This window comes from Agelaius tricolor, unplaced genomic scaffold (genome assembly GCF_023055355.1).
Source record: "Agelaius tricolor isolate 1412-34295 unplaced genomic scaffold, bAgeTri1.0.p SCAF_13, whole genome shotgun sequence".
Classification (NCBI taxonomy): Eukaryota; Metazoa; Chordata; class Aves; order Passeriformes; family Icteridae; genus Agelaius; species Agelaius tricolor.
In genome coordinates, this window is record NW_027269273.1 from 10,924,022 (window position 1) to 10,951,141 (window position 27,120).

Below are 27,120 nucleotides of genomic sequence, written 5' to 3' on the forward strand. Positions count from 1 at the left end.
CTTTCCATTTTTGCCCACCTGACCCCGATAAACTCATTTTTGCACTATATTCTTAGCACAAAACAAACTATAGCTCTTTCTCTCTTCCTTCCTTTTAATGTGTGTCCAGTTTTCCCATCAATCTTATTACTTACCCAGAAAGTTAACAAACATTGGGATGTATGTGCTGGTGCCAATAGTTATCTAAAATACCAATTTTGCATATATATATATATATATATAAAATATATAGGCATTTGATCTTGGCTGTAAGTTGATTAACAGCAGGTAAATAAAAAAATACATCATTTTTGATTTATGAGAAAAAATGGACAGACATGTAATTTGAAGGCAACCAGGAGAAAACACGAAAGTTGTAAATGAGAATTCTACCAGCAAAGGAACACTTGAAATTGTATTGTCTGGCATTTTATATTTGGTCATATAAGTCAGTTACTATCATCTGGTCAAGGTCTACTACATTCAGTCTACTTTATGTACAAATTTTGGAGAGCAAACGTGTGTGTCCTTGGGACACTTTGTATGTCCTTTGTCAAACTTCCCATCTTCTTCCCGCCAAACCTTTCCTGCACAGGAGCGGCGGGAGCAGCTGGTCCATCGGACGGGATTCCTCAGCGTTGCCTGTCTCAGCTGCTCACCGGGAGCGCCGTGCTCTCGCCGCTATTTACCCGTTCGGTGAGGGCTGAGGCGCGGAGCACCAAACGCGTTCTGTGCCCCGCCATGCCGCCGGGGCCGGGGGGGCTGTGAGGGAGCCGGGGGGCCTGTCCGGGGTGTGTTCCGTGTGCCGGGCTGTGTCCCTTGTGCCGAGGTGTGTCCTGCATCCCGGCTGTGCCCCGGGGTGTGTTCCGTGTCCCGGGTGTGTCCTGGGGCGGTGGTGCCGGTGCAGCGCCCGCGGCCCCGCCCCGCCGTGACCTCAGCGCGCCTCACGTGATGCAGGTGCGGCCCCCGCCCCGCCGCTCCCGGTGCTCCCTCCCTCTCTTCCCTCCGCGCCCTCCCTGCCGCGCTCCGCGGATGCGCTGGAGCCTCCGCGCCCCCGCAGGTCTGTCCGCGCCGGTGAGGGGCGGGGGGCGGCGGAGCCAGGCCGGGCCCGGCCGCGGTGCAGGGCCCGTCCCCCGCGCAGGCCCCCGGCGCGGCGGGGCCTCTCGCCGTGCGGCTGAGGGGGTCGCGCCGCAGGCCGGGCCGGGCCCCGGAGCGTGGGGCGAGCGGGGCGGCCCGTCCTGGCCAGGGCTCCGGTGATGCCTCAACCCCGCCGCAGCCGGGAGCGCCTTGACAGCCCGGCAGGCTCCGGCCCCCGGTGCCAGGGTGACCGGGACACCGCGTCCTGGCGTTGCGGGGAGGGGCCGCAGAACAAACCCGACCCTCCCAGATCCTCCCCTCTGCCTGTTGGTAGCCTGGAGTCTGTGGTGTTATCCCTCCGGTACTGCGGGATGTCATCCCTGTGGTACCCGCTGAAGGCGTTTTTCAGGGCAGGGTAATAAATCCGTTAAGTTTTGTTGCACCGAGGCGCCTCCATTGCCCGGGACTCGCGCCTTGGGGCGAGTGCGACGCTGGAAAACCTCCTGCAGGTCAACTTTGTGTGTGGAGAGTTAGGATTCTCCATACAGCACGGCATATCTGTGCTGGCGGAAAAGAAACATTTAGTGCATGGAGGTATCCCTGAAGTAGCCTTACTTAACAAGGATATTCCCTCTATATCTAGTTTAAATTATCTATGATAATCTTTTGGAGAAACTTTAACATGCTCATCCATTTTTTTTTTTCAATGTCAGCCTTGTTTTATTTTAATTACTATAAGCCTTAAGGAGAGTTTTAAGAGTAAGCTGTGTGGGGAATATTGTGGGAAATTACCATTGTAGTGGATGAATAACTATTTTTATGAAATATGGAGCAGATTTTTTAACCACCACTTCTGCAGACCATAAAGAACATTAGCAGCAGGGCTTCACATGCATTAAGAAACTCAGTAATGCATGCCACTGACAATACCAGGAGGATATTAATTCATATGTGTAGTGTATTTATACTGAAAGTGATTTTGAAAAGAGTTGGATAAAAACTTTATAATAAGAAATGTCTGCTGTCTGTTTTCCACATACTTCTATGACCCTCTAGAAACCTGGGTAGAATAATTCCCAAGACTGTCTGTGACATTAGGGCACTTCTAGAGGTGGGAGTGCCAAGGTGAAAGCCTGGTCGTTGTTTGAGACAGAACAGCTGCAGGAATTTTCAGCTACTCAGGGCTTTTGTTCCACCATTTTGAGGGTGCTGTGGTGCATTAAATATCAGGTTGTTCTTGTGGTTCACTGCTTCTTTCTTATTTTTGACCTCTGGTAGAGATTTAATTAATGCCATTCTTTAGGTTGCTCTTAGCTCGATCCCTTTGCAATCACTGTTTTCATTTCAGGGTTGGTTTGGGAAGCATAGTGGAGTGGAACGGGTCCAACCCCAGCCGGCTCCTGTGCGCTGTCCTGGGTGCTGATTCCTGACTGACAGCCTCAAGGCTGAGTGGGCCGGGATGGTCTGTGATCACGCTGGTGGTCTCTGGTTTGTTCAGCTGCTGACAGCTGACATCTGTGCTGAAGAGCGATGTGTGCAGAAGGAAAAACTAGGAAGAAGTCAGGGCTTTTGAATCATATTAATCTGTAACTGAAGTCTGGCTGGAATGACTTAGCTCCTGTATGCTTTTATAGATTGCATATTCAGTAGTTACTGCTTGAAGTATGGCTCTGACCCCGTTTTGAAATTTAAATGGAACCAGAGGAAAGTGACTGGTACCGCTTACAAGCTCTTTTTTTCTGTTATATATGATGTCACTTACACCCATTTTCCAATCTCCTTGATGCATTTTCCTTATTCTGTGTTCTTTACTAACTTCTAGAAGAACTACACATTTTTCAGGCAGAAATATGATGAAGAAAAAATGTAAAATTACCTGTGCTTAAGAAGCTTGCTGCTGCAAGTGTGATCAACTGGGAAAAATGTTCTTCTCTTGCCTTTCTTTCTCAAGTCTTTACAAATTAATTAAGTGAGAGTACTTAATCCCTTAGGAGTGAGTGTATGTGTGCAAAGGTGGCAGAGGGTGAGATTTGTATGCAGTAAAAGGTAGGAATAATAATAATAATAATAATAATAATAATTTCTATGAGCATGGGCACAGACATGAAGTTGTAAGTGCCATGGTGACCTCTCTGTTCTTATTGTTATAACGTGTTGAATTCTCACCCACTTTTGCAAAATGCCAACATGAATGCTTGCTGTTAAGTCTTACAGAGAGTTGTGCATGCAGACAGTATATGAGTTCTGTCAGTGCTCTTGCAGTCACTGAGCTCTTGCAGAGTTCATCTGCTTCCAAAATGGTGCTGGGGGTGTTCCTGTTTCTCCAGTTGCCCCGGTCAGAGATGGGTGTTGGCACAGGTGTTATGGTAAACTAAATAAAAAGTGGGAAATGACAAGGGAGTGTAAGCAGGCAGGAAATAACACTGATGAGAGGGAATCAGCATGCCAGTAGCCCAGCTGTTGCCAGTTTCATGCAAATGCCAGGTGGAGAGAGCAGAGTGTGTGGTTTTGAGGAGCTCATAGGTTTAAATGAGGACTGGGTGCTAGTTTCAGTGCTGCTGCCTTGGAGGAACATTTGCCACGTGTCTGGGCACATGGAAAATGTGGACAAGTGCCTGTTTAGAGCATCCAGTAAGTGGATGATGGCTGCTGCTCTTAGGAGCTACAGCTCAGGTCTGCTGGTGGGTGAGAATGAAAAGGCTGCAGAAGCCTTGAAAGAGTAGACAAGGGAATCTGCTATGATCAAGGACAGTTCACTGCTGGGGTGATAGGTAAAGGTAGTGGCTAAGAAAAGGATCTAGTCATCAGCTTTTAAACAGATGTTGAGCTAAAAATGTGATGTTAGAGAAGAACAAGCAGTAATACTGTTTTATTTAGTAGGAGGCCTGTTTCTTTTTTTTTTTTTTTTTTTTTAGGATCAATATTAACTTTTAAATTGGATGATGAAAAATATAGCTACTCCTATCCCTTAGAAAATTAGGCATTCTGTAACCATGTTTTGTTTTTTGAAAGGAGGCTGTAAGAGGAGAAACAGTGAGAAAATAATTTAATGGGATTCATATACAGAAATGTTTATGAAGATTTTTTATAGTATCTATTTTTGAATTAGAGATAAAGAAATCTTAATATGTAATTAGTTACCTTAATAGGTAACATTCAAATTTTTTCTGTTACTCAAAATAGTGAGTAACAACAACTGTGTTGTTTTTAAAAAACTTTGAAGTTCATTTGGCAGCTCATTACTTTTGTTTTTAGCAATTGTTCAGTCACAACAAACAACAAAAGACCTTGGGTTTTACCTTGGACCAAATACATAATTTCTCCAGATGGACAGCTAAACAAATGAGAGACACTTTGGAGTGAAATCTGAATTTTACTTCTTCTAAATTAATACCTTATCTTTCATGATCTTGTAGCTTTTTAAATACTTAGAAAATGAAAATAAAATGAATAATTTCTTTTCACTGTATTGCTCTTTCTTTGCAGTTTTAGCAACTTCAGCATTAAGATAGTATTATTTTGGGACTAATTTTAAGATGCAGTTGTTCTTTTTTGTTTTGAAGGTGAGCCCTGATTCCCTTTGCTAGTGCTGGAGCTGATGGTGTTCAGCATTCAGAAGATTCAACCCTTATTGTGGGAAATTGACTTGGAAAATTGAATTTCTCAATTCAAAATTGCATGGAATCTGCTCTCCTTGTTACAAAGCTCGTAAGAGATCATTGGAAGCACAAGATAAATGTTGCCAGTTAGGAAAACAAATGAAAGGGAGCCTTTTCTCAGTGTTTCACTGTTTGGTTGAAGGCTAATGTCAATATGAACACTTAACTAACACTTCTAATGATTTGGTCAGCTCCATTCCTCATGGCAGGAATTTGAGGTAGCGGCTTTTTGTTTTCCACAGCACCTGTGGCTGACGCTGTTTGCTGACCCCAGCCCAGCCTGGCTGGGTGAAAGGCCACAGCTTTCCAAACAGAGGGGAAGCAGCTGGGGTTGCCAGGAGCCCTGGAGAGGTCAGTGATTAGCAGTGTCATTTGTTGCAGGGAGCTGGGCCCAGGGGCAGGCGGTACAAGTGGTGATTGCTTCAGGGAGCAGGGTGGCGTTACCAGCTGCTGGAGCTGGCTGCTGTGGGGATGGCCAGCAGCAGCCACTCTCTGCTGTGGCTCCAACTCTGAAGGGAGCTTCATGCCTAGGCCTGAGCTTTGTACTAGGGCACTGTAGCCAGAAACCTCAGTTTTTGCTGTGAGGCTGAAATGTGTCTACAATTCATTGGCTCTTTTTCTGATTAAGTTTGGTTTTATTTTATTAATAGACTTGGATCGTCTGGCTAATAAACAAACATGAGTCATCTGAAGTTGTTTGCAGCTACGCTGAAGAGGCATGGCTTTAAACTTCTGGAAAATCAGGATATAGCCAGAAGGGCATTTTTACATGGCCAACGGTATGTTTCATCAGGAACCTCAGAGCCATTCCTGAGTGGGAGTAATTCCAATTATGTGGAGGAAATGTACTGTGCATGGCTTGAAAACCCTAAGAGCGTACATAAGGTAAGTCTAAAACTTGACTGTAATGCTGGTTAAGAGTGGAATAGGTTTCTTTTACTTTGTCACTTGCTTTTTAATAAAAAAGTTCAAGAAAAGGTGTTGTGTGAAATGAAAAACATGAAATTAATTTCCCACCTATTGATTGGTGTAAGATTTGATATTGCAACTATGAAAGTACAGGGGAGGCACAGGCATGGTGAGCAGAGCAGAAAGTACAGACCATAAATAGACAGCTGCTCTGAAACTTTATTACTGCATGGAAATGCTGGTCAAGCAGTCAGTTAAGTAATTCATTACATCCAGAAGAAGGTCCAAGAATAAAATATATTTAATTTTTTGATTTATACTCAGGCTGTATCAGAAAATATATTTAAATAATGCGTTGATGTTGGTACTTCTAAGCTGTCTGAAGAAGATGAATGTTCAGTTGTCTTTGGATTAAACTATGGACGTTGTAACCTTAAAACTGAATCTGAAATGGTCAGAATATTATTCTGAAGTATCTTAAAAAGTATTTTGTTTTGAATCTTTCCTTCTCTCTCCAGGCAATAGACATTTGTTTGCTTTTCTAAAAGCTCTATTACCCAAATCCTTTCTTGTGGACAAAATACATAGGCTTATTTTTTAACAAGCTTTCTGCTGACAAAGAGGGCTCTGTTATGGTGATACATGTATAGTAACTTAAGAAGTTGATGAGAAGTCTCATCAATTCTAAGACAGACAAGTCATTTTCCAGGAAGTAATGTGAATTGTGCCCAAAATGTTTACCAAATTGGTTGTCTGTTCCCTTATTCTCAAGGCATGTATATCAAAATGTCACTTAGAAGTTGTTGTTCTAAGTCTGATAATCTGTCTAGAGTGTGAGGAAGTGACGCACGCCAAGGGCAGAAACTAAAAAGGAAACCAAAAAGGGTGGTTTTATAGCTGTTTTTTTTCTTTGGATGTTGTGTATGAACTTAGTCTGGTTGAAAGATGACATAAGCAATGCCAGCCCTGAAGACTGACTGTTTTTCACACAGCAGATTGATCCTTGGTCTTTTATGTTACACCTGAACGTGGGATGGAGAAACCTTCTCCAGGAATGGCTCTTTCTCATCTGACTGGGAGCCCTTGTGCTGTAGCTGCCAGCTGAGCTGCACCACTGTGGGGTGGGATAGCACATTGTGTGGGTGCACTGGATTTCTGCAAAGCCCTCATGGTGTGTCAAGGCTGTAGATCGATCCCAACCCTTTTATCCTGGGGATACTGAAGGGATGAACTCATGCATAAGGAGTGCATGGTGACATCAAGGTGACATCTTGTTTTTTATTGTATTTACATTATATTGGCTTCAGCTAGCTTCTTTCCTTTTAGATGAGTGAAATGCCTGGTTCAGCCCCCTTGCAGTGGGGTGCATTTTGCTGCTGGGAAGCCCTGCAGGTGTCTCTGCGGGCAGGGGAGTGCAGAGCCCGCCGCAGCCGGGCGGGGCGGCAGCGCTGGAGCTGCCCAGGGTGCTGAACCTGGGCTGCCGGAGCTGCACACCGGCTCGGGGTAGGCAGAAATGCTGAAAACCCTGCCGAAAGGCCGTCCAACTCATCTGGCAGTGCAGTTCAGGCGCAGTCTGATATGGATCCCGTTGAGGTGATGCAGGTTGTGGGTTGAACAGCATTTATTGCTATAAATGAGTTGACTGAGGAATGCAGGGTGTGGCCTAGGGAGTGGATCCCAGGAAATTCAAGATGAATTTTTGTTGTGGTTTAGCCCCATCTGGCAACCACGCAGCCACTTCTGCTTTCTCTCTCAGACACATGCACGAATGGGGGAAAGAATTAGCAGGGTGGAAGTGAGAAAACTTGTGGATGGAGATCAAGACAGTTTAATAGGGAAAGCAAAAGCTGCATGCACAAGCAAAGCAGAACAAAACAAGGAATTAATTCACCAATTTCCGTGGGCAGGCAGGTGTTCAGCCATCCCCAGGACAGCAGGGCTGCAGCACATGCAATGGTCACTTGGGAAGACAAACACCATCACTCTGAATGTCCCCCTTTCCTTCTGCTTTCCCCATGCTGAACATGATGTGGTTTGGAATATCCCTTTGAGAGAATATTCTTTTGAGGCACATCAGTTGAGGTCAGCTGTCCTGGCTGTGTCCCTCCCAGCTCCCTGGGCATCCCCATGCCCCTCACTGGTGGGATGAGGAGCAGAAAGGCCCCGACACTGTGTAAGCTCTGCCCAGCAATAACAAACATGTCTCTATATTGCCAATCCCCTTTTAAAATCCAAACCAGTTACTGTGAATTAACTACCCCAGCCCAAACCAGCACAACTATAAAACTGTGTGAATTCTTTCCTAGGTTAACTGTGTTTAATAAACTTGCAACAGTAACAAACTGAAGTAAATTCACTGTGTCCCTGATTTATGAGGCTTGAAAGAATATGGATGGATGGATGGAAGGAAATAATGGATTACAGCTATTCTTGCCTAAATTATTAGTTTTTTCACAGCCTGTACGAAAAGGGGAGGGGAAGAAGAATGCCAATTAAATTTTACTTTGTTTCATCAACAAAATTAATTTTTAATTTCTTGAAAACCATCTCATTTAATTGCCTGAAAGCTGCAAATACCTTCCCAAGATTTTTGTTGACAGAAATTGTACAATTTGAACTTTCATAAAACAAGTTAAAAATGTTAGGGGTTGAAATCACCCTGTTTTCTTAAAAACACAGAAAAAATCATGCTGTGATTTTGACTGTAAAGTTATGCATTTGTCATTCAGGTATAGGAAGGAGAGGAAGTGTTGGAAAATAATGTCAAGAGACAGCACGTGATGTTGATTATGATTTTGTTAATGATTTGGCTCTCTGCAGGCCACTCATTTTTGTTGTTTTATTTGGTATGTCCAGCATGATTTAGAGATCCAGCTTGTGCATTTAGACATTGCATTCTCTTTCCTCATTTTCCTTTTTATACTTTATTTCTCTTCATGTTTCTTCTTAGATAACCCTTTTTCAGAGCGGATGTGCCTCCTCATTGATTAGATGGAAAAGCTTGATTTTTCCTGGGCTTTGAAAGTCCTACTCTATTCACTTGTACTTAGAAACTCCAATTAATCAGGGCTCCTGAACTGATTTCCCCCTCAGAAGATTTGACTGGGCATGTCTTCCCATGTAGGCTTATTTAGAGCTGTTTGAAGTATGGCAGCCACATTCCAAAGTGTTTCTAAAATTTACTCCTTTCTATGTTAATCATGGTATCATACCAAGGAATATGCATGTATATTATACATTTTATATATATATAAAGAGTTTTTATTCTTTGTACAAATCCACTTCAGATTATTTCCTGCTTTTTCTTGCCTTTTGAATTTCCTGCCATCAGAGTGGCCAAAACAACAATCAGAATAAAATGACGTGTGCTCTGAAAAAGGCATCATTATTTCTCCTTGAAGCTTGGTGTCAGGGCCATAGATCATAAGAGAGAAGCTTGACAAGACTCAGTTATTACTATCACAAGATTAATTACAAAACTGCATGGTTTGCTCTGGAGTACATAATGCCTGCCATGTTATCCTGTGTGCAGCTGCTCTGCTGTGAGTGTGTAATCACCTCCTTGGTTTTATGGACTAGGAAAAGATGTGGGGGATTGTTTTGCTTTGACTTCATTTTGTTCATCTTCTTTTTTAAATGATATAGTGGTGCTCAGTGTGTGTCTTCTAAGGCTTTACTGTTCTCACTGTAGTTGATGAATCTTGTGATGGCACTAGGAAAAAACCCCAAACCATCAAGAGAAAGCATTTTTTACTTGTTCTTCTAATTGCAACACTGTTTATTATATGACAGTAAAATATTGCCACTGAATCATTTGGATTGTGTTATATTACTTGAGAAAATAATGGTTAACTACAATATAGATTTGCTGGCAGAAGGAAAGGAAAGAAATATATCATCTATCATTATAGTAATTTTTTTTGTGGATGTATTTTGTATTATAAATCTCCTCTACCATTTTCTTGATGAACTTTACTAATTTAGTTGAGAAGCTGCAGGTTTGCAGTGAGAACAAGCTGGTCTTCTATCTGTTCAGTCACATGGCAAATGCTGTTGCCAAAGACTGACATTGATACACAGAACTTGAAGACTATAATCTGGTATCAATCTTGAAAGACACTATAGAAATTTGTAGAGGCTTTGATGGATGTGTATCTAGTAAAAACTAATTTTCTGTAGCCAAATGATGTATTTTCCCTCCCCTCTGATTAAATGTCAAGCCTGTCCAACAAATCAATAAGTTCAAAAATGTGATAGGAAAAAGTAGTCTGGGTCCATTCTGTCTCAACTGGCTGCATCTTCAGATGGAAACATTTTCTTTATATTTGTAAGTTTGCATGAAGAAAGAGCCCTAAACTGATTCTCCTTAAACAGATCACTTGTTGGGCAAATCTTTTTGGAGTTTGTTAACAACTCTCTCAGCAGAGCACTTGTCTAAGAACCCATTCAATTGTTTGCAGGACTGTGCTGTGATAAGTTTTACATTTAAATGAAAGGTTTTACTCAAAAAAGGAACAGCTGTGTTATTATCATCATTGTGTATGTATCATGGTGTTAGAAAAACTAAGGGAGGAACCTTAAAATAAGCAAAGCAAATTCTTTATTAAAACTTCAAATGTGAGAGATGTCATGGATCCAAGTGTATGTTAGGAATTTCCTAACTTATTGTTTAATGATAATTTTTTACTGTGTATTGCCCAAATAATTTCTCCAGTCTAAGTAGCTTTAGTAGTTAAAAAAGGGATTGTGATTGTTTTTCACTGTCTGGAGACTCTCGGGCTGGGTGCTGTGTAGGCATGGAGTAACAATACTGTTCTTAACACAGACCAAGAAGGTGAATAGAGAGAATCCCAGGTGAAATACAGTCCCACTAATAGGCTCTTGTAGACCACTTATAGGATGTAAATTCAGACTTCTAATCTCCGTGTGGCTGCCAAGATGTCAAGGCAAGAAGAATATAGGAAACAGGCATAAATAAGAGAAGGGAGGAGGAATGAATGCTTCATCAGTGTGTCTGGAACTGGCTACCACACATGATCTGTCTGCCTTAATTTGTCAGGGCATATAAAAGTCAGGCTATGTTTAGATAAGCCTGTGAAAGAGCAGGGTGATAAATTAGGTTTACTGTATTTGTATTGATGCAGCTTTGTATGAATAAAGAAGTAAGAGGGGTGCATTAAAACAATGTTTCTTGGGCAGTGGCCTCATGCTAATGATGAGGTTCCCACCCACAGGTTCAATGAATCCCCCCACTTCCACAAGTTGAGCTTGGAAGGTTGGGTGATATTTAGCTCCTTTATGCTGCCTCTCTCATGGTGTTTCTGAACACCTTAGAACTTTTAGAAATTTCAGTATGAAGAATTTTTGTTAATGAAAGTAAAAAGGATTTTGTAAATATTTTTCTGTCATGCTATGCTTGTATTATGTTATTTAGATTCTTTTGTGGGTTCTATAATGCAAGTATTAGGTAGTCTTTTAAAAAGAATTGTTTTGGACTACTTTTTCTTTTTTCTGGCACTTGGTTCTTTGAAATGTAATGGAAATCTGCAAGGCTCACAGCCTTGCAGAAATTTATCTCTTGCAGTTCTTCTATTCCAGTCACAAAGATATGTAAGTTTTTAAATAGCTTCCTTTTTGTTTTCTGAAGTTAGCCAGCTGAGGGAAGTGTTTTACACAGACTTCCTTCTTTGCTGAGTACAACTGTCTCACATGTTTAGTCCCCTTCTGCTGCTCTCTGTTAGCATTCATGTATCTGATACCATGTGCACCTGGCACAGTGAACACCTCACCAGAATGAAAACAGTTCAGGAAAACAAGATTGGGGCATATGTGAATGAAGCAGATTGTGTAAAAGCACAGAAGGAAATAAAAGGATCTCTTGTTTGTTGTGATTCAGTTTCTGAGATAAGGACTTTTCTAAAATTATGACTTGCACCTGAAACCAGGCCCATAATTTCTTTCATAGTAAGGTAAGTTGAGGAAAGGGTCTTAGAACAAGTCTCACTCAAAAAAGCTTTAATTGTTTTTAACGTTTCTTCAAGAAAAGCTGTTAAAGACTGATTCTGATTTAGCATAATCAGTGAGTGTCTTGAAGTACCATAAATTCTACAAGTATCATTAAAAGAATAGATTTAGTTTATTAAGGTTCTTTGTTTTATAGGCTTGATAGCTCTTTCCCAGCAGCATTATATTGTGCCCATTCTTGACTGCCTGAATAAACAGCACAATTAAAAAGAGCTGTGTGATTGGATAATATATGAAGATACTTTACAGTCCTGTGTGCTGCAGAGTTTTCTGCTGAGCAAGCTTGGTGTAAGAAATGAGAGGAAAAGTGTTCTGTGTAAATAAAGCACACAGTTCTACTGAGACTGGCACATATCAGTGCTCTTTTTTTGCTGTCTGTGAGTAGAGTTTAACGCTGTAATGCAGCGAGGTTCCATTTGCAGTCTGAAAGCGCTGCTTTGGATGAGACTTTTGTTTGAGGTTCTAAATATTTCTCTTCTCTGTGCACTATCCAGTCCTGGGATGTGTTTTTCCGGAGCGCTGCCGCTGGCCAAGCCGCCCATCTGCCAGCTCAGCAGGAAGGAAAGGGATCGTTCCTGCAGAGCCATGGGCTGGCCCCCACACCGGCCATGGCTGAGAAGGTTGTCGAGGACCACCTCGCTGTGCAGTCCTTGATAAGGGCATACCAAGTAAGTGCATTTTGGGATAGGGGTGGGAAGGCTGCTTCTATGCAAACACCCTTCTTCCTTTTTATGCTCTCATCATCCAGAGGAGGGCAATGAGGCTGGTGAGGGGCTGGGAACACAAACCCTCTGAGGAACGTTTGAAGGAGCTGGGGTTGTTTAGCCTGGAGAAGAGGAGGCTCAGGGGTGACCTTATTGCTCTCTACAGCTCCCTGAAGGGAGGCTGCAGACAGGTGGGGTCAGTCTCTTCCACCGGGCAGCACTGACAGAATCAGAGGACACGGTCTCAAGCTACGTCAGGGAAGGAATAGGTTGGATATTAGGAAGAAATTTTTCCCTGAAAGAATAATAAAGTACTGGAATGCTCTTCCCAGGGAGGTGGTAGAATCACCATCTCTGGATGTGTTTAAAAAAAGACTGGACATGGCACTTGGTGCTATAGTCTGGTTGAGGTGTTAGGGCATAGGTTGGATTCATTCATCTTAGAGGTCTCTTCCAATCTCATTATTCTGTGATTCTGTGATTTGTATTCTGGTCTTAACTACTGTCTTGCTTCTGATCCAAAAGGCCTTGAACTAGACAGCTTTTCTTTCCAGCACAGTGTCTGAACATGGAAGTGTTGGATTCAGACTGGGGTGATCCTCTGGGTTGCAAGCTCATAATCCAGATTACCTACAGACCTAATTTTGGTCATCTGACCCAGCCCTGAAGGACTTTATGGAGACAGTGGTTTGTGAAAGTCTGTCTTCACCTCTGGGAACATTTGTAATACAGTTCTAAATGTTACTGCCATTCTTTAGGAGGGGATGGAATGTATTTGCCTTCTCATACATCTAAGGTGAATCTTGAGATGCCTGATTTGAGCAGGATTATAGGTAAAAAGAGAGAGGAGAAATGATGAATTAACCAGAAACTGAATTTTGGGAGGCTGACAGTAGTGAGTTTGGGTTAACCTTGATGGATTCTTTTAGAGAGCTGTTCATCAAAACTGATTTTGTTTCACACTCTAATTTTTAACCCTTTTATTAAATTAAGAAATTAAGTCTAATTTCATTATTTTTCCTCTAACAGATGAAGGAATTTGGAAATAGGACAGTGGGTTTTGTTATATGGTTTCCAAATGAAAACAAATTTAAATATTTTTGTTTAGACTTGTATTTAGTATCTTAGTTTCAATGAAAGGCTTACAAATGGTGTCAAAAACCCCTCAAGAATAACCAACCCATAACACTAGATCTGTGTTTAACAAAATATTCCACAAGTATTTTTAAATTAGTAACTTCCCAAGAAGTTTCCTACAGTTTGATTTGAGCAGATCTGTTCCTCCCTGCCCTAAGTATTTTAAATCCTGTTTGGTGTCATGAGAGGAGCAGAAGAGGAACTTCTTAAAAGACCTGTTTTTGTACACATCGCATTGTCACCATTGAGTTGTAGGGTTGTTGTAAAAGAGTAGAAATGTTTGTGAATATAAAGAATATGTGAAATTTGCTTAGAAATAGATATGCAGAAAATAACCAATTTTGCAGTAAAAATTTGGTGAAGTATTAGACAAAATTGGAGATCCTTAGGCTGCTTTGACATAATTTGCTTGAAAATAGTTCAGGGATTGCCATTTTGCTCCCTGTATTTGTCAAGTGATGGAACAGAAATGTCTGTAGAAATGGCAGGCACCCATGTGTCTGCAACAAACAGTCACAGAGGATTGCCTAAGGCAACTGTCTGCTTTTTAAAAGGTATTTAGTACCCTCTAAATTCAGTGCTGAAGGGGTATGATAATTTGTGACCTTCCTTTGCCTGATAATGAAATGAAATGGAGAAGGATACAGAATTTTCATTTCTCAAGCGTGTCAGTGTTTTATGGTTTTGTGGTAAACTGCTTTGTGGTCTGTTGAGCTGGACTTTGAGAAGGCAGTTAATCTATTGCTTGTTCTAACAGAGAGCACTGGGCACACTGAAAGAAGGATTTTCAGTGGGGTGTGTGTGCTTAACAAAAGTGAAGCCAGAGAAGTCAAGGTCTAGTTTCTGGTACTCTGTACTTGCATTTAGTCATATGGCAATCAATGGAAATTTTCTATGTATGTATTTTCACAAGATTGAGCTCTGATTTTTGCAGATGCTACTATTTTCTGTATTCAGTGAAAGTAGTAGGACTTAATAAAAATGCCTTGATATTGAGGGAAATACTGTCTTTTAGTGAAAGACCAAACTGCTCCTGGAATAATATGGTACAGCATTTACTGCTCTGCCTTTCTGGGTTTTGGCATTCCTGCTGATCTCCTTCCTCTTCCTGTTAATACTGAAGAGCAGATGTAACTTAGGCAGGTGAATCCTTTCCTGTTGATGATGTTTGAGATAGAATTGTTTGCTTTGTTCCAGTCAGATAAACTTAGTGCTGCTGTAAACAGTCAGATGGCACAGATGTTGCTGTGGGCATCATTTGGCCTGTCAGAGTTTCATTATTGGTGATTCATGAGATCCAAAGAATCACAGAAGTCAGGCTGAGATTACAGGGCTGGTAGTTCCAAAAAAGATGCCATATTTCTGGTTTTTATGACTGGAAACCATTTTTTTATAAACTCTCCTGCAAATATACAATAATTGAACAGTGTTTTTACACCCTTCTTGATGAACCACACTGTAATCATATTCTTTTACTGTGTGATGCACTTCACTCTTAATATTGCATTTCATAATTTTGAGTTTTTTCAGGGACAATTAGGATACTAGTAGTGTGAATGAAATTCTACCCAAGGGATGCAAATATGTTGTTAAAAAGAAAAATTATAAGGAGAAATTATTAATATACTCGTCTATACAAATCTTTTAATGAGTTAATTTGGTATATGAGAGTCACACATAAGAGGCATATTAAAAATGGTTTTATATTTGTGGCTCTCTGGGATCAATTAGTTATTTCTTCTGTAGCAATATTATATGATAATTCACTGGTTTATAGCACTTGTGGCATGCATTAGCACCAGTTACACTGATCATTGAAAGCTGGCTAAATTCCTCACTCAATTTGTGTTCTTTGGTGTCTTGAATATGAATTCTATCAGATCAAACTTCTGAAATTTCTTGAATGAAAATAGATGCTGCCAGATGCTATCTGATTTGGAAGAGTGATTCCTTCACTTCCAATATAAACTACTACAGCACCAATCTGTTTTAAGTCAGCAATTCTGTATTTTAATATAATTCAGGTGCAGAAAGGAGGGTTCAGGCAAAAATACAAAATAACTGAATTGGCAAATGGTAAGATCTATTAGGCTCATCATAGCTACTTAATTTTACCCAGAGACTGAGAGTGTACTCTCTAGTAGCCTTCTTCACTAAAACTCCAGTGTAATCCCAGTTAAATTGTGTGTCAGACAACATAATGAAGATTATGTTGCAATGTGTAATTTTTGATAGAGGTATATATGTAATCAGTGATATAATGCTTACTTTTTGTTCTTATGGGAAAAGTTGAGAGTATGTAACTCTGTCATCACATTAGTGGTGTTTGCTTGTTCAGCTTAATGGCTGATATGATGGAGAGATATCACTAACTTTTTCCCTTTGTCAGACTTTTAGTGTGATTTCATCTTGCTCTGCTTTCTTCCTTTTTCAGATCCGTGGCCATCATGTGGCTCAGCTAGATCCCCTTGGAATTCTGGATGCAGATTTGGATTCCTTTATTCCATCTGACCTTATCACCACAATTGATAAACTTGGTGTGTAAGCTGTGTGCCTTCTGTGTGCCTTCTTATTGAAATGCTCATTTGTGTATCCCTGCACTGAGGGGCTTTCATAGACATTGCACAGATTCATAGAAAGGCTTGAGTTGGAAGAGACCTTAAAGATCACCTAGTTCCAACTCCCCTCTGTGGGCAGGGATGCCACATTTCAGGGATGCTTCTACCTTTTCTGCTTGCTGATATTATGACATAGAGCCTTTGAGCATCTGTAAAGAGGCTAAAATTTCAGGATGAAGGAATTGCTACTCTGAGATCACTGGTCAGGTTCCTGTGAATTTATCTTCTGATGAATGATTATTATAAATGCTCTATAAACCCCCTAAATATTTATTTTTGAACCACACCAGAAATGAATACTAATCAATACATTCTGATAATCTTAATTACTCTTATAGCATTACAGATCATACTTGTTTGAACTGGTGACTTCTGAAGGGTAGTCAATAGGGAAGCCATGCAATAAAGAAAGCACTGGACAGAGGAACTTAGGGTAAATTTCATACCAAATTTGGAATCTAATGTCTGCTACTTATTCCTTATGTATATCTTGAAGTGTCTTTGAAGTTAACAGAAGAAAATGTGGAAAGCATAGAATTCTTTACCTGAAGATATAATCCAAGGGTGATTATATCTTCTATTAGAAACTTCAGTTTACTGCTAAAAGAGGGTGCACTAGGGTCTGCTTTTGCAAAGGTTGTTCTCATTGTTAGGAGGGCTTGTGTCTGAGAAATTGGCATTGATCAATTTCTTTGCCTCTCTCTACTTGAATAAAAAAACACCTGATTGATTTTTCTCTGCTCTTCAGTCTACCTGGTTAGGTTAAAATGTGGTTTTCTACTTGATGAAGACACTGAATCAATTTTTCCTTGATGTGTAGGGAAGCTTTTTCGATCAGACATAAAACACAGTGCAGGAAGTAAATAAAACACTCTCTGCTTAATTTTACTATAAGCATATCTACTCTTTGCTGCTCTGTTTTCTATTTCTGGTGTAGGGAAAGAAGCAGTTCTGATCATATAAAGAAAGTGGATACCTAAGACTAGAAGGGTGCTTACACAAATTGGGTCTTCTCTCTGAAGTTTGTCAGCTTTAATTAAAGAAAATTACCAACTAGAACATACATGAGACATTTATTAAGCAAATATAATTAATTTGGAGCATGGGTGACTACTAGCATGTCAGTACACATTTCTTTACACTCTACAGATCATTTAGTACAGGGTGTTGTGACTGATCAGAAGGCATCCACTGAAGCCCTCGTGCCATAAGAAAAATATGCCAGACCTCTGAATGAGATGGGGGGATGTGTTTGAGAATGTAACTGAGGAGATTTCAGTTTGGGAGGGGAAACAAAATTTCTAACCCAATCTTGGCACAGCTAAAATAGGAGAAGAACTCAAATCCTATCCTTAGTGTTCCAGGCAGGAAACTTATGAAAGGTCTTTGGCAGGACAGAGTGTATTTTAATTTTTTTTTTCTGTGCATTTTCTTTGTCCCATCATCTGGGTGGTTTTTTTTGAGAAACCTTGCAGTAGGAAATTTCTTCCCAGAGTTGCTTCTAAAATGCTTCTAAAAATACCTACTGCATGAGTCACAGTATAGAGTTGCTTTCAGGATTTCAGTGAGTGTGTATCTCTTTAAACACGAGGTGATGCTTCAGTAAATATGTGGTGCTGTGGTACAAAGCACAGATGTTCTGTGTGTGCCCAAATCACTCCTGTATGTGTTCTGCTTTATGCATGAGAGGACATCAAGAGCCTTTGAAGTCTGAGGGAAAGTCAGCAAAAGTGAAGAAATAAAGGCACTGCTTTGTTTCAAATGACTCTAAAGGCCCTGTCATCCCCTTTGTCACTCTCCCCTCCTGCTGGGAAAAAGCCTGTTACAATATGAAAAAGGAGAAGTAGTGGTACCTATGCTTTTTTTGGTGCTTCAGTTTGAAATTTAAATATATTATTAAAATTTTTATTAAAGCCAAAATTAACATTTTAAAATGTATTCTTTTTAAAGCAAAAACCATGTTATTTACTGACAGTGCTGTATAGTAAAAGTGGTAGCAATGCAATCCTATGGCCTGTCTTCAACTCTTACATACTGTTATTATTTCATCCTTAATTTGCTGCTTTGCTTTTATCTTCAGAAAAGTCACTTAACATTTAAGCACTTCATTGATTTAAGAGTTATGTGCATGCTGTTTTATCAGTGTTAAAGTGGGTGTCTACAGCTTATCTCGAACCAAGATAAAGTGTTCAAAATTAAAAATGGAGAAAGTGTTTTTAATTCTTCAAATATTTTCACATGTGTAGGAACATATGTAGTTTAAATGTATATATAAGGTTCTATAACTGTGGGTGATGTGTATTGTAAGTGTTGTACCTTTGCTTCTTACAATTATAAGGAACTGTTTTTTCTTCCTTCATGTAACAGGTCTAAGTTTAACTTGTATTATACAAGGCCTTTAACTTGCATTGATACCAGTCTTTCTGTCTTGTCTGTTGAGTATTTTGGCTTTTGAAACTGCATAATAGTTAGGTTAAATATTTTCTTAAGTAATATTCTCAGCCAGAACAAATTTAGATGTGTCCAAAACAAGATGGATCAATGTGGTTAAACAAGTTTTAGATGGTGGGGGTCTAGAAATCTGTGTATTCTGTACAGGTCATTACATGGCTATTTCAAACTAATTTCCCTAAAAAGAGAGAGTGACTAGAAATACCTTGAAAGTTCTCCAGAGTGCTTGTACAGCATTTTATTGAACCTGTTGTGCATTCTCTTGGTCTGTCTATTAATGTAAAATGCTTCCAACCAGATGGTTCTGTTGGTGAGAAGGGATTCTTTTTGTGTTTGTTCATGATAGAGTCAGTTATTTTATTAGACAGTGAGCTGTAAGAAGTAGTGTGGAAAATTGATGATGTGTGTCATAATATGGTAAAATATAAAAAAGGCTAGAATGATTCTAATTCCAGCTGTTTCATTTGAGCATTTAAGAAAGAATTAAGTAATGACTATTTAATTAAAACACTCCTTTTAAAATGCAGACTAAAGTCCATTTTACTAATGGATACCTTCAGAATATTCACACTTTCAATTTTTAATCTGGTACCTTCCTTCTTAATACTGCTTTATTAAATATAATTGCCATGGCTTGAAAAACAATGCTGGTTTCCTTTTTGTCTCCTGTTCTGCTTTGCAAATCAATAACATACCTGTTGTAGGGTTTTATGGTTTGCATGAATCAGATTTGGACAAGGTCTTTCAGCTGCCAACAACCACCTTCATAGGAGGAAATGAGAACAGTCTGTCTTTGCGGGAGATCATCAAGCGCCTGGAGGTCAGTAGGACGTAATTTCATGTTTTCATCTGGAATGTTTTCATTCAGACCAAAGGGAACTTTTTCCAGGTGTCAGTCACAAAACCCCCTTATCATTTGCCAACAGAGTGTGTAAAGGATTCCAACAGCATTAAAAACAACCTTTGTACTGTTTCTAGAGGTTGCAGCACCACTGGTGCAGTTAGCTGGATATTGGAAAGATGTAGATTAAGGATGAGTGTAAAAGAGGTGAATATGGTAGAAAATTAATGCCAGCCCTCGTTCTGGAAAGAACTGATATTGTTTAAAAGAAAAAACCTTTGGAAATTGTCTTTGAAGTGTTGTAACACAGATAAAACACCTGTGCACACAGTATTCAGGACATTCAGGGGTTGCTTTCAGATCCTTTACTTGAGACCTTTACTTGAGGAAAAATATGAAGGCTGGGTACCAAACTCATGAAAGCCCAGCTGTAGCTTCTAGACTGTGATGGTCCTTGTTTTCCATCCCCAGTCTTTTTTGTAGAGTTTCATTATCTGACAGGTGACATGGTTTATGCCACAGGAAGTCATCAAAGCTAGAATAATTCAAAGTAAAACTAATTTGAAGGAATAAATACAATTAGAGGCGGACTCCAAATAGCAAAGCAGCAAATAGGAATGGTAATGAATTTGTAGGCTGCTGAGTGAGTCATTGCTGGATATTCCCAGTTGCTTGACTTTTATGTTGGCTTAGCTGAGGCATGGTAAATTGTTAAACCACATTATCTTTGTTGTGCATTTGAGCTCCATATTTGGTTGGGGTTTATTTGTTTTTGCACTTCTAGCTTATCTGTGTAGCAATAATTCTTAAAATTGTAATGTGCAAATAAAAGGACAAAATCAATTGCAAAATATAGAAGCCTTAAGGAACTGATTTGTGTTAAGGAGACATAACCCTCTTCTTTCCTCTTGTCTCTAGAGCTTTGGATTTTTTTTTAATAGAGATTAACATTCAACTCCTTAAAGGCAGTAGAGAGCACATACTATGTTGAGAGTAGTTTTGTCTCAAACTCACAGTAGGTCTTACTTCTGTTGACTTATGTTTTGGAAATATTTTTTCTAATGGAATACTCTTTTTAAAGTAAGAAAAATAAAATTTAAAAAATGAACAAGGAGATAAAACTACTGCTGAGTCTTTGCATTTCTCCCTGTCCTTTCTCTGCTCTCAGCTGCTTGGATCTTTTTTCACATTTCCAGGTTTCTGAAACTTGACAGTTATCAGATAATTTGCATTAGACTTCATAGCTGTCTTCTCACTGTCTTTATTTCTTAGTTTAAGGTTACATTTACAAAAGATGTGATAAAGTACACAGATTTTGATAAGTTACTTGAAATCTGTGCTAGTGCATCTAAAGAAGAATCTACTATGCCTGTAAGAAAAGCACTGAGTTAGATGAAATGTGCCAGTCAGTGTAATGCAGGTTTGTTGGCCTACTTTGAGTGTAGCATAAGATGAGAATCTTCCAGTTTAAAAATTTTGAAATGTTACTATGTAGAGAAAACTTTGTGATACAAAACTAGATTCAGTAAAACAATTTATTCATTTATAGAATTACTTTGGGGGAGATGTTGTGAAACAGGTAGACAAAGTAGCTTTCAGGAGAGTAACACAGGATATAATTTAAAAATATATTATTTTCTTTGTGGCCCACTAGCTTCTAACCTTCTCTGTTGGTGTTTTCCCCTGCTAGCATACCTACTGCCAGCACATTGGCCTGGAGTTTATGTTCATCAACGATGTGGAGCAGTGTCAGTGGATCCGTCAGAAGTTTGAGACGCCCGGAATTATGAAGTTCAGCAACGATGATAAGAGGACTTTGCTGGCAAGGCTGGTGCGCTCCATGAGGTACCCTGGGCTGGGCTGGGCCATGCCACTGCTCTGTGCCTGCTGCCTGGGAGTTGCTGGTGTGGGGGGAACAGAGTCTGTGTTGTGACTTAGTATTCTGTTATCTTAAAAGGCATTTAGTGCTGTGCTGTGCTGTGCCTTTCAATGTTTTCATTGGCTTCAGGAGGTAAACTAGGAAAAAGTTGTTTCAACACACTAGCAATATACATTTGTGTTAAAGAAAATAAGTGTCAGAACAATGCTGGTGTATGATTTCAAGTGCTTTCTGCCCTTTTCATTTTGAGATGTGCCAAAATGTGTTGTGCTGTTGTTGCATGACCTGGCAGCAGCAGTTTTAGTATCTACAATAAAAGAAAGCACATTTGGAAATAGCTTATTGACTGCTCCCATTGTGGCTATCTGTGTGGAAATACTGTGGTCCCAGAGAATGAATTATCCTCTTACCCCTGGAACAAGGCTTCTCAGACACAAGATTTATTTCAGTCCCTACAATCTGAAACAGTGTATATGTCCTTTGTTAAACACAAGAGTCAGAGATCTGTAAAGGCACACTTTTTGGTTAAGATTCTATGTTCAAAGATCTAAACATGAAGTGCTCATTGGAGGTGTTAAAAGATACTTTTGCCAGGTGTTTTGTTTGCCAATGTTATGATATCTCATTAAAAGTTTCATTTAAATAGAAATAAAAATGACCCTTCCTGTTCAAGTAAGTATTACACTTGAGTCAGTTTGTTTAACAGGTGCTCAGTATGAACCATCTCCATTTATGGTAAGACAAGAATTTGTGCTTTTAGTCCTGCCTAAGCTGGGGAAAGATCTGGGGTTTCTAGTGGCATGAAGGAGCCTAATGTTCATCTTGGCATCTTTGGCAGTTCATCTGCCAAATTAACTGTCTGCTGAACAGGGAAGAAAAAGGTTTTACAAAAATTCCTATCCAGCTATCTTTAGAGTGCTTTTTATTTTATTGTTTGAAAATTACCTAGGAAAAAAAGTCTGGTTTTGTGGAAAATTGGTTGTCCTCTTGAGATTTGTGGCTTTGTAAAGCAGGTTTTCATTGTTTTGCTCAAGACTGTTTTTAAAAAATGTTCATTCCAAGAACTACAGAGTTCAGGTACTTGAAACTGAATTCTAAAGTTGGATTTCTCATCCCTTGTGGTTTTCACTGATAGATTATTGAACAAAAGGTCATTTTAAACTCCTCCTTGTGTAAAATACTCATTGTATATTTCTGAGCTACTTTGTAATGCCTTAGTAAACATGTTAGACCCTGGTGTGGAGCCTGATCTGGGCTTTGGTCAGGGTCAAACATTTCCAGATTAATCCCTCAGAAGAGCAGTCAGCTTTCACCAGGTGTTTTCCTCACTGGGTACTGAATGCATGCAGTGGCAGAGGCTGGGGCTCTGTGACCCCCAGTGACATGTGGGGGACAGGCAAGGTGTAGCTGTGAAATTCTGTGGCTCTGGACACTTAGTGGCCCTTTGCCTCATGTAATGAACTTGCTGCTTGTCCAGTACTCGCTGAGCTTGCTGCTGCAAATAGGAAGAAGTCTGTGTGCACTGCTTTCCTTTGCCCTGTGGGACCTGCTGTTCACATGGCACACTGCTTTCCCTTTGTATGGAAACTGGCATAGCCCCCCAGACTTCCCTCAGGAATTCTGGCAGAATGGCTCAGCTGAGGGTCTGGTTTGTTGCTTAGATGGCTGGATTGATTGCAAGGTATTGATGGGTGAGCTAGGAGAGGTTTTGGCAACAATTCATATCACTGCCTTTAGGACCTCAGTCTGAAGAGGAAAATGTCAGGATTCTAAGTGAGGAATCAGCTGAGTATTAATGGGCTGTGGCAGTGTTGTGAGGTGAGGCACTGCACAGATGATGTAACCAATACAGTTACTTTAATGAAGACGTATTTTCTTTGCCTTTCCTATCTCCAAGCTTTTCAATAAATAATCCTTTCAGTGTTTGTTAAAAGGTACTTTTTAACCACTTACATTGCCTCTGGCTCAAATGCATTAAAGAATGAAAGAGCTTAGAGCTGTCAGGGATTGACATTCTACTGCTGAAGCTGGGGCAAGGATACCAGTGTCCTGCTTCTTGGCCCATTCTTAAATGTTACATCACACAGTCTGAGGAACCTTGCTGTTGAGTGAGACCTATGGAATAGGTGTCTTTTCTACTCTGGTTTTGTCACAAGTATTAGAAAATACGGGTTCTCTATTTTTTTCAATTCATAGAAGAGATTTCTTTTCTGTCACTTTGCCTTCTCAGTGGTCAGATTTGTGTACATGAGAACAGAGTTTAACTTGGGAAGTGAATTTTTTCTGAGGTAGGGACCCTTAATTGTTTCAAAGTCCTAGTAAAGAGTTTTCAGATGGGGGACAAAGAAGACTGAATTCTCTCCTGTGTTTCCCTCCCCATGTGTGACTGAATTCCAGGGGTGTATAACTTGTATTCACAGATATTTTAAAACAGTTTAATGTAACTTTATTTGCTGTAAGATGGTAAACAATTTGTATTTGCTACATTACCTTAGTGCAAATAATTTGTCTTGTTTCTTTTGTTTCTTTTTGGCAAAGATTTGAAGACTTCCTTGCTCGCAAGTGGTCTTCTGAAAAGAGATTTGGTTTGGAAGGATGTGAAGTAATGATTCCTGCACTTAAGACCATCATTGATAAATCCAGTGAAATGGGAATTGAATATGTTATAATGGGAATGCCTCATAGGTAATGCCAATGGAAACACCCCAACAAATGGGCTTACTGCGTTGGGACAAGTTTTGGGTTCTAGAAATTTAATTAAAAGTTGATATTAGGGAATCTGAGGTAGGAAGAATCAGTCATTACAAGTAATGGGAACACAGAACTGTAGCAAATGCCTGTGAGTAAGAGGCTTCAAAAGTAAATGACAGAGAAACTCTCCTCAGTGTACTTTGAAGATGCAATCAAGTGTGGCAGCAGCCATGGTATCTCTGCCATTGCATAGAGTCTCTAGAACTGGGAAAGCTTGTGAAGTAGTTTTGAACTTACTTTTGCAGTCTGCCTGAAGTAATTTATAATGTGATTATTTGAAGACTGCTAGATGGCTACAAAATTCACTTGGATAACGAGGTGTTCTAAAATATCTGAGGGAATGCCTTGGAGGAACTTTGTAATGGGAAGAAGGGTTGAATCAAGGGTTTCAGGCTCAAAAGTTTGAAGAGAACATGTGCAAATTTCTGGCAGGGTGGTTTGCAGATTTTGTACGTTTTATGCTGTTGACTCTGTTAGTACCATGTTTGAGACATAACTGTGTTTGGAATTTTCTTAGAGGTCGGCTGAATGTGTTGGCTAATGTCATCCGAAAAGAGCTGGAGCAGATCTTCTGTCAGTTTGATCCCAAACTTGAAGCAGCTGATGAGGTAAGATGCTTCTTCATTAGATCTGTATGGAGAGGTCAACATTCAAGATGGTTTTCAGTTGTTTTGGTCATGGTTACTATGAAAACAGCATTATCAGCTGCAATGCCCTCTTTTCTAGTTTGAAGAACATGATTTGGTGAAATTTCTTAACAAACTTAAAAATTATATTATACTTCTAGCATGAAGAAGGTCTCTCAGGAATGACTGTAGATAAATAAGTTCCATTTGACAGAGTTCATAACCTTTAAGCATCTCTTTTTGATGTATATGAATGAACAAAGTATTAATATGCTGTAAATATTTATCTAATGTTGGATGACAATAGTAAGATAATAGAATTGGAACAGTGTCCCAGTTTGAAATTATGGTGTCAAACCCATGGTGCACACTGATGTTCAGGTAACCAGATGCAGTTTTCAGGCTGAAGCCCAAATTTTAGGCCTAGTTACTCAGATGGAGCAGGTCTGAATGACATTCCTGAATTGTGATTACTTCTTTGTTGTTAGGGATCTGGGGATGTAAAATATCACCTGGGAATGTACCATGAGAGGATCAACCGAAAAACAAACAAGAAAATCACTCTGTCCCTCATGGCTAACCCTTCTCACTTGGAAGCAGTTGATCCTGTTGTGCAAGGCAAAACAAAAGCTGAACAGTTTTATCGAGGAGATACAGCAGGGAAAAAGGTAAAGATTGTTTAATATAGTAACTTTTAATGGTGGTTTTTCATGGTATTTCCAATAAAAATAGTTTGCCAGTAATTTCATATCACTGAATCTTCCACTTTTCCTCCTTCAAAAGGGATATATCACCTGTTGAACTAGGTAAGGTTCCTGACATGAGACCCCAAGGGTAACTTTGGGAAGTAGGCTTAAAGCTTTATTTCCTTTGCATACTGAGAAAAGGCAGCAGAATGCTGAGAAATGTATGGCTTGTTAAAAAATTGCTATTTTATTTTATAAGCATTACAAAAATATGGAACCAAGAAATCCTGCTGAGAAGCTCAGTTTTCCTTTCTAATATATGTGTGTACAATTCTCCCTCTTAGGTTATGTCCATATTATTACATGGGGATGCTGCCTTTGCAGGACAAGGAGTGGTTTATGAGACATTTCATCTTAGTGACCTCCCATCCTACACCACAAATGGCACTATCCACGTTGTGGTCAACAACCAGGTAACAAGTGCAGCCTTTTGCAATCAACTTCTCTGCTGAATATTTGCCCATCTATCTCTTTTTATTGTTTGTTATTAACTGGGCTCCTTTCCCCCTCTGGATATTAGAATGGTTGAGATGTTTCTGAAAATGATCCTAGTATCTAGCAGCTCTTGAGTGGAGAATATTTTATGACCTGTGTGTATTCCATTCAATTTGTAGTACTTAATTGGATTAGGTTTGCTTTGGTTTTTAAGGGAGCAAAAAGAAGCTAGCTAGCCAAAATGAAAAGCTGATGCTGTTGCTGTGTGAATGGCTGTTAAATGCAAACTTCAAAAGAGAGTAGAGGGAGGTGGCCAAAGTCTTTTGATGGAAGTTTTTGGAATTTTTAGATTGGTTTCACCACAGACCCCCGTATGGCCCGTTCATCTCCGTACCCCACGGACGTTGCTCGCGTGGTTAATGCTCCCATTTTCCACGTGAATGCTGATGACCCTGAGGCAGTGATGTACGTGTGCAGCGTAGCTGCAGAGTGGAGAAACACCTTCAACAAGGATGTGGTTGTTGACTTGGTAAGTCTTGGTTTTCTTTACTTTTCATTCTGTGCATTATGCACTACTCTTTATTTTTTTTGTGGCTTGGAAGGTCAAGAAACATATTTGATTTTAAAGGCCTTTAGTTTCCTCATTTAAAAAAAACAAACAGGCCAACAAAAAGCCATGAATGTTTTTTATACAATAAACCTCTTAAAATCTCTGTAAAATGATGAAATGGATCTATTCCATTTTACATTTTTCCTTCTCAACAGAAGCAATCTTTCCCTTTGTAGGTTTGTTACCGTAGGAGAGGGCACAATGAAATGGATGAGCCCATGTTCACCCAGCCTCTGATGTACAAGCAGATCCATAAGCAGGTGCCAGTGCTGAAGAAATATGCTGACAAACTGATTGCAGATGGGACTGTCACACTGCAGGAGTTTGAGGTACATGCCAGCAGAGTTAGAGGGAATCTAAGGAGTTGTAAGGAGAAAGTTCCAACAGTCACTGTATGCTGCCTGCTTGAAAACTTCCTTACTGTGATATGTCTTTACCCTTTGCCAATTTGTGATTCAATTTGGCTTGGATTTTTGTGTAAAATACTATTGTTGTAACAAAAGGACTGGAAGTGCTCTGAAGTAATTAAAATATATTGGTCATAAAAAATTGCTTCAGTTCTGAGGGGAGAAGGTGATTAAATGAGAGCATTGGAAAATAGAAGCATTTGTCAGCTGTTCTTTATCTCTAGAACCTTAATTCAGCAGCAAGACAGAATTTGAACACTCCTGTTA

The 27,120-nt window shown here is 39.9% G+C and overlaps 1 protein-coding gene across 3 annotated transcripts in view; it reads left to right on the forward strand.

The window, feature by feature from the left end:
- Positions 1-911: 911 nt before the first annotated feature.
- OGDHL (oxoglutarate dehydrogenase L) overlaps positions 912-27,120 on the forward strand; it is a 47,860-nt gene continuing 21,651 nt past the window's right edge. Inside the window, exons 1-13 of one of the 3 annotated variants that reach the window (XM_071438731.1) lie at positions 912-1,039; positions 4,958-5,066; positions 5,366-5,600; positions 12,143-12,316; positions 15,924-16,026; positions 19,263-19,378; positions 21,090-21,244; positions 23,817-23,963; positions 24,547-24,637; positions 25,144-25,323; positions 25,686-25,814; positions 26,186-26,365; positions 26,623-26,775. In XM_071438731.1, the coding sequence (XP_071294832.1) occupies positions 5,394-5,600; positions 12,143-12,316; positions 15,924-16,026; positions 19,263-19,378; positions 21,090-21,244; positions 23,817-23,963; positions 24,547-24,637; positions 25,144-25,323; positions 25,686-25,814; positions 26,186-26,365; positions 26,623-26,775 (1,635 nt within the window). In that variant the 5' untranslated portion in view covers positions 912-1,039; positions 4,958-5,066; positions 5,366-5,393. The remainder of the gene's footprint in view (positions 1,040-4,957; positions 5,067-5,365; positions 5,601-12,142; positions 12,317-15,923; positions 16,027-19,262; positions 19,379-21,089; positions 21,245-23,816; positions 23,964-24,546; positions 24,638-25,143; positions 25,324-25,685; positions 25,815-26,185; positions 26,366-26,622; positions 26,776-27,120) is intronic. The other 2 variants (XM_071438730.1, XM_071438732.1) reach the window with 2 other exon arrangements.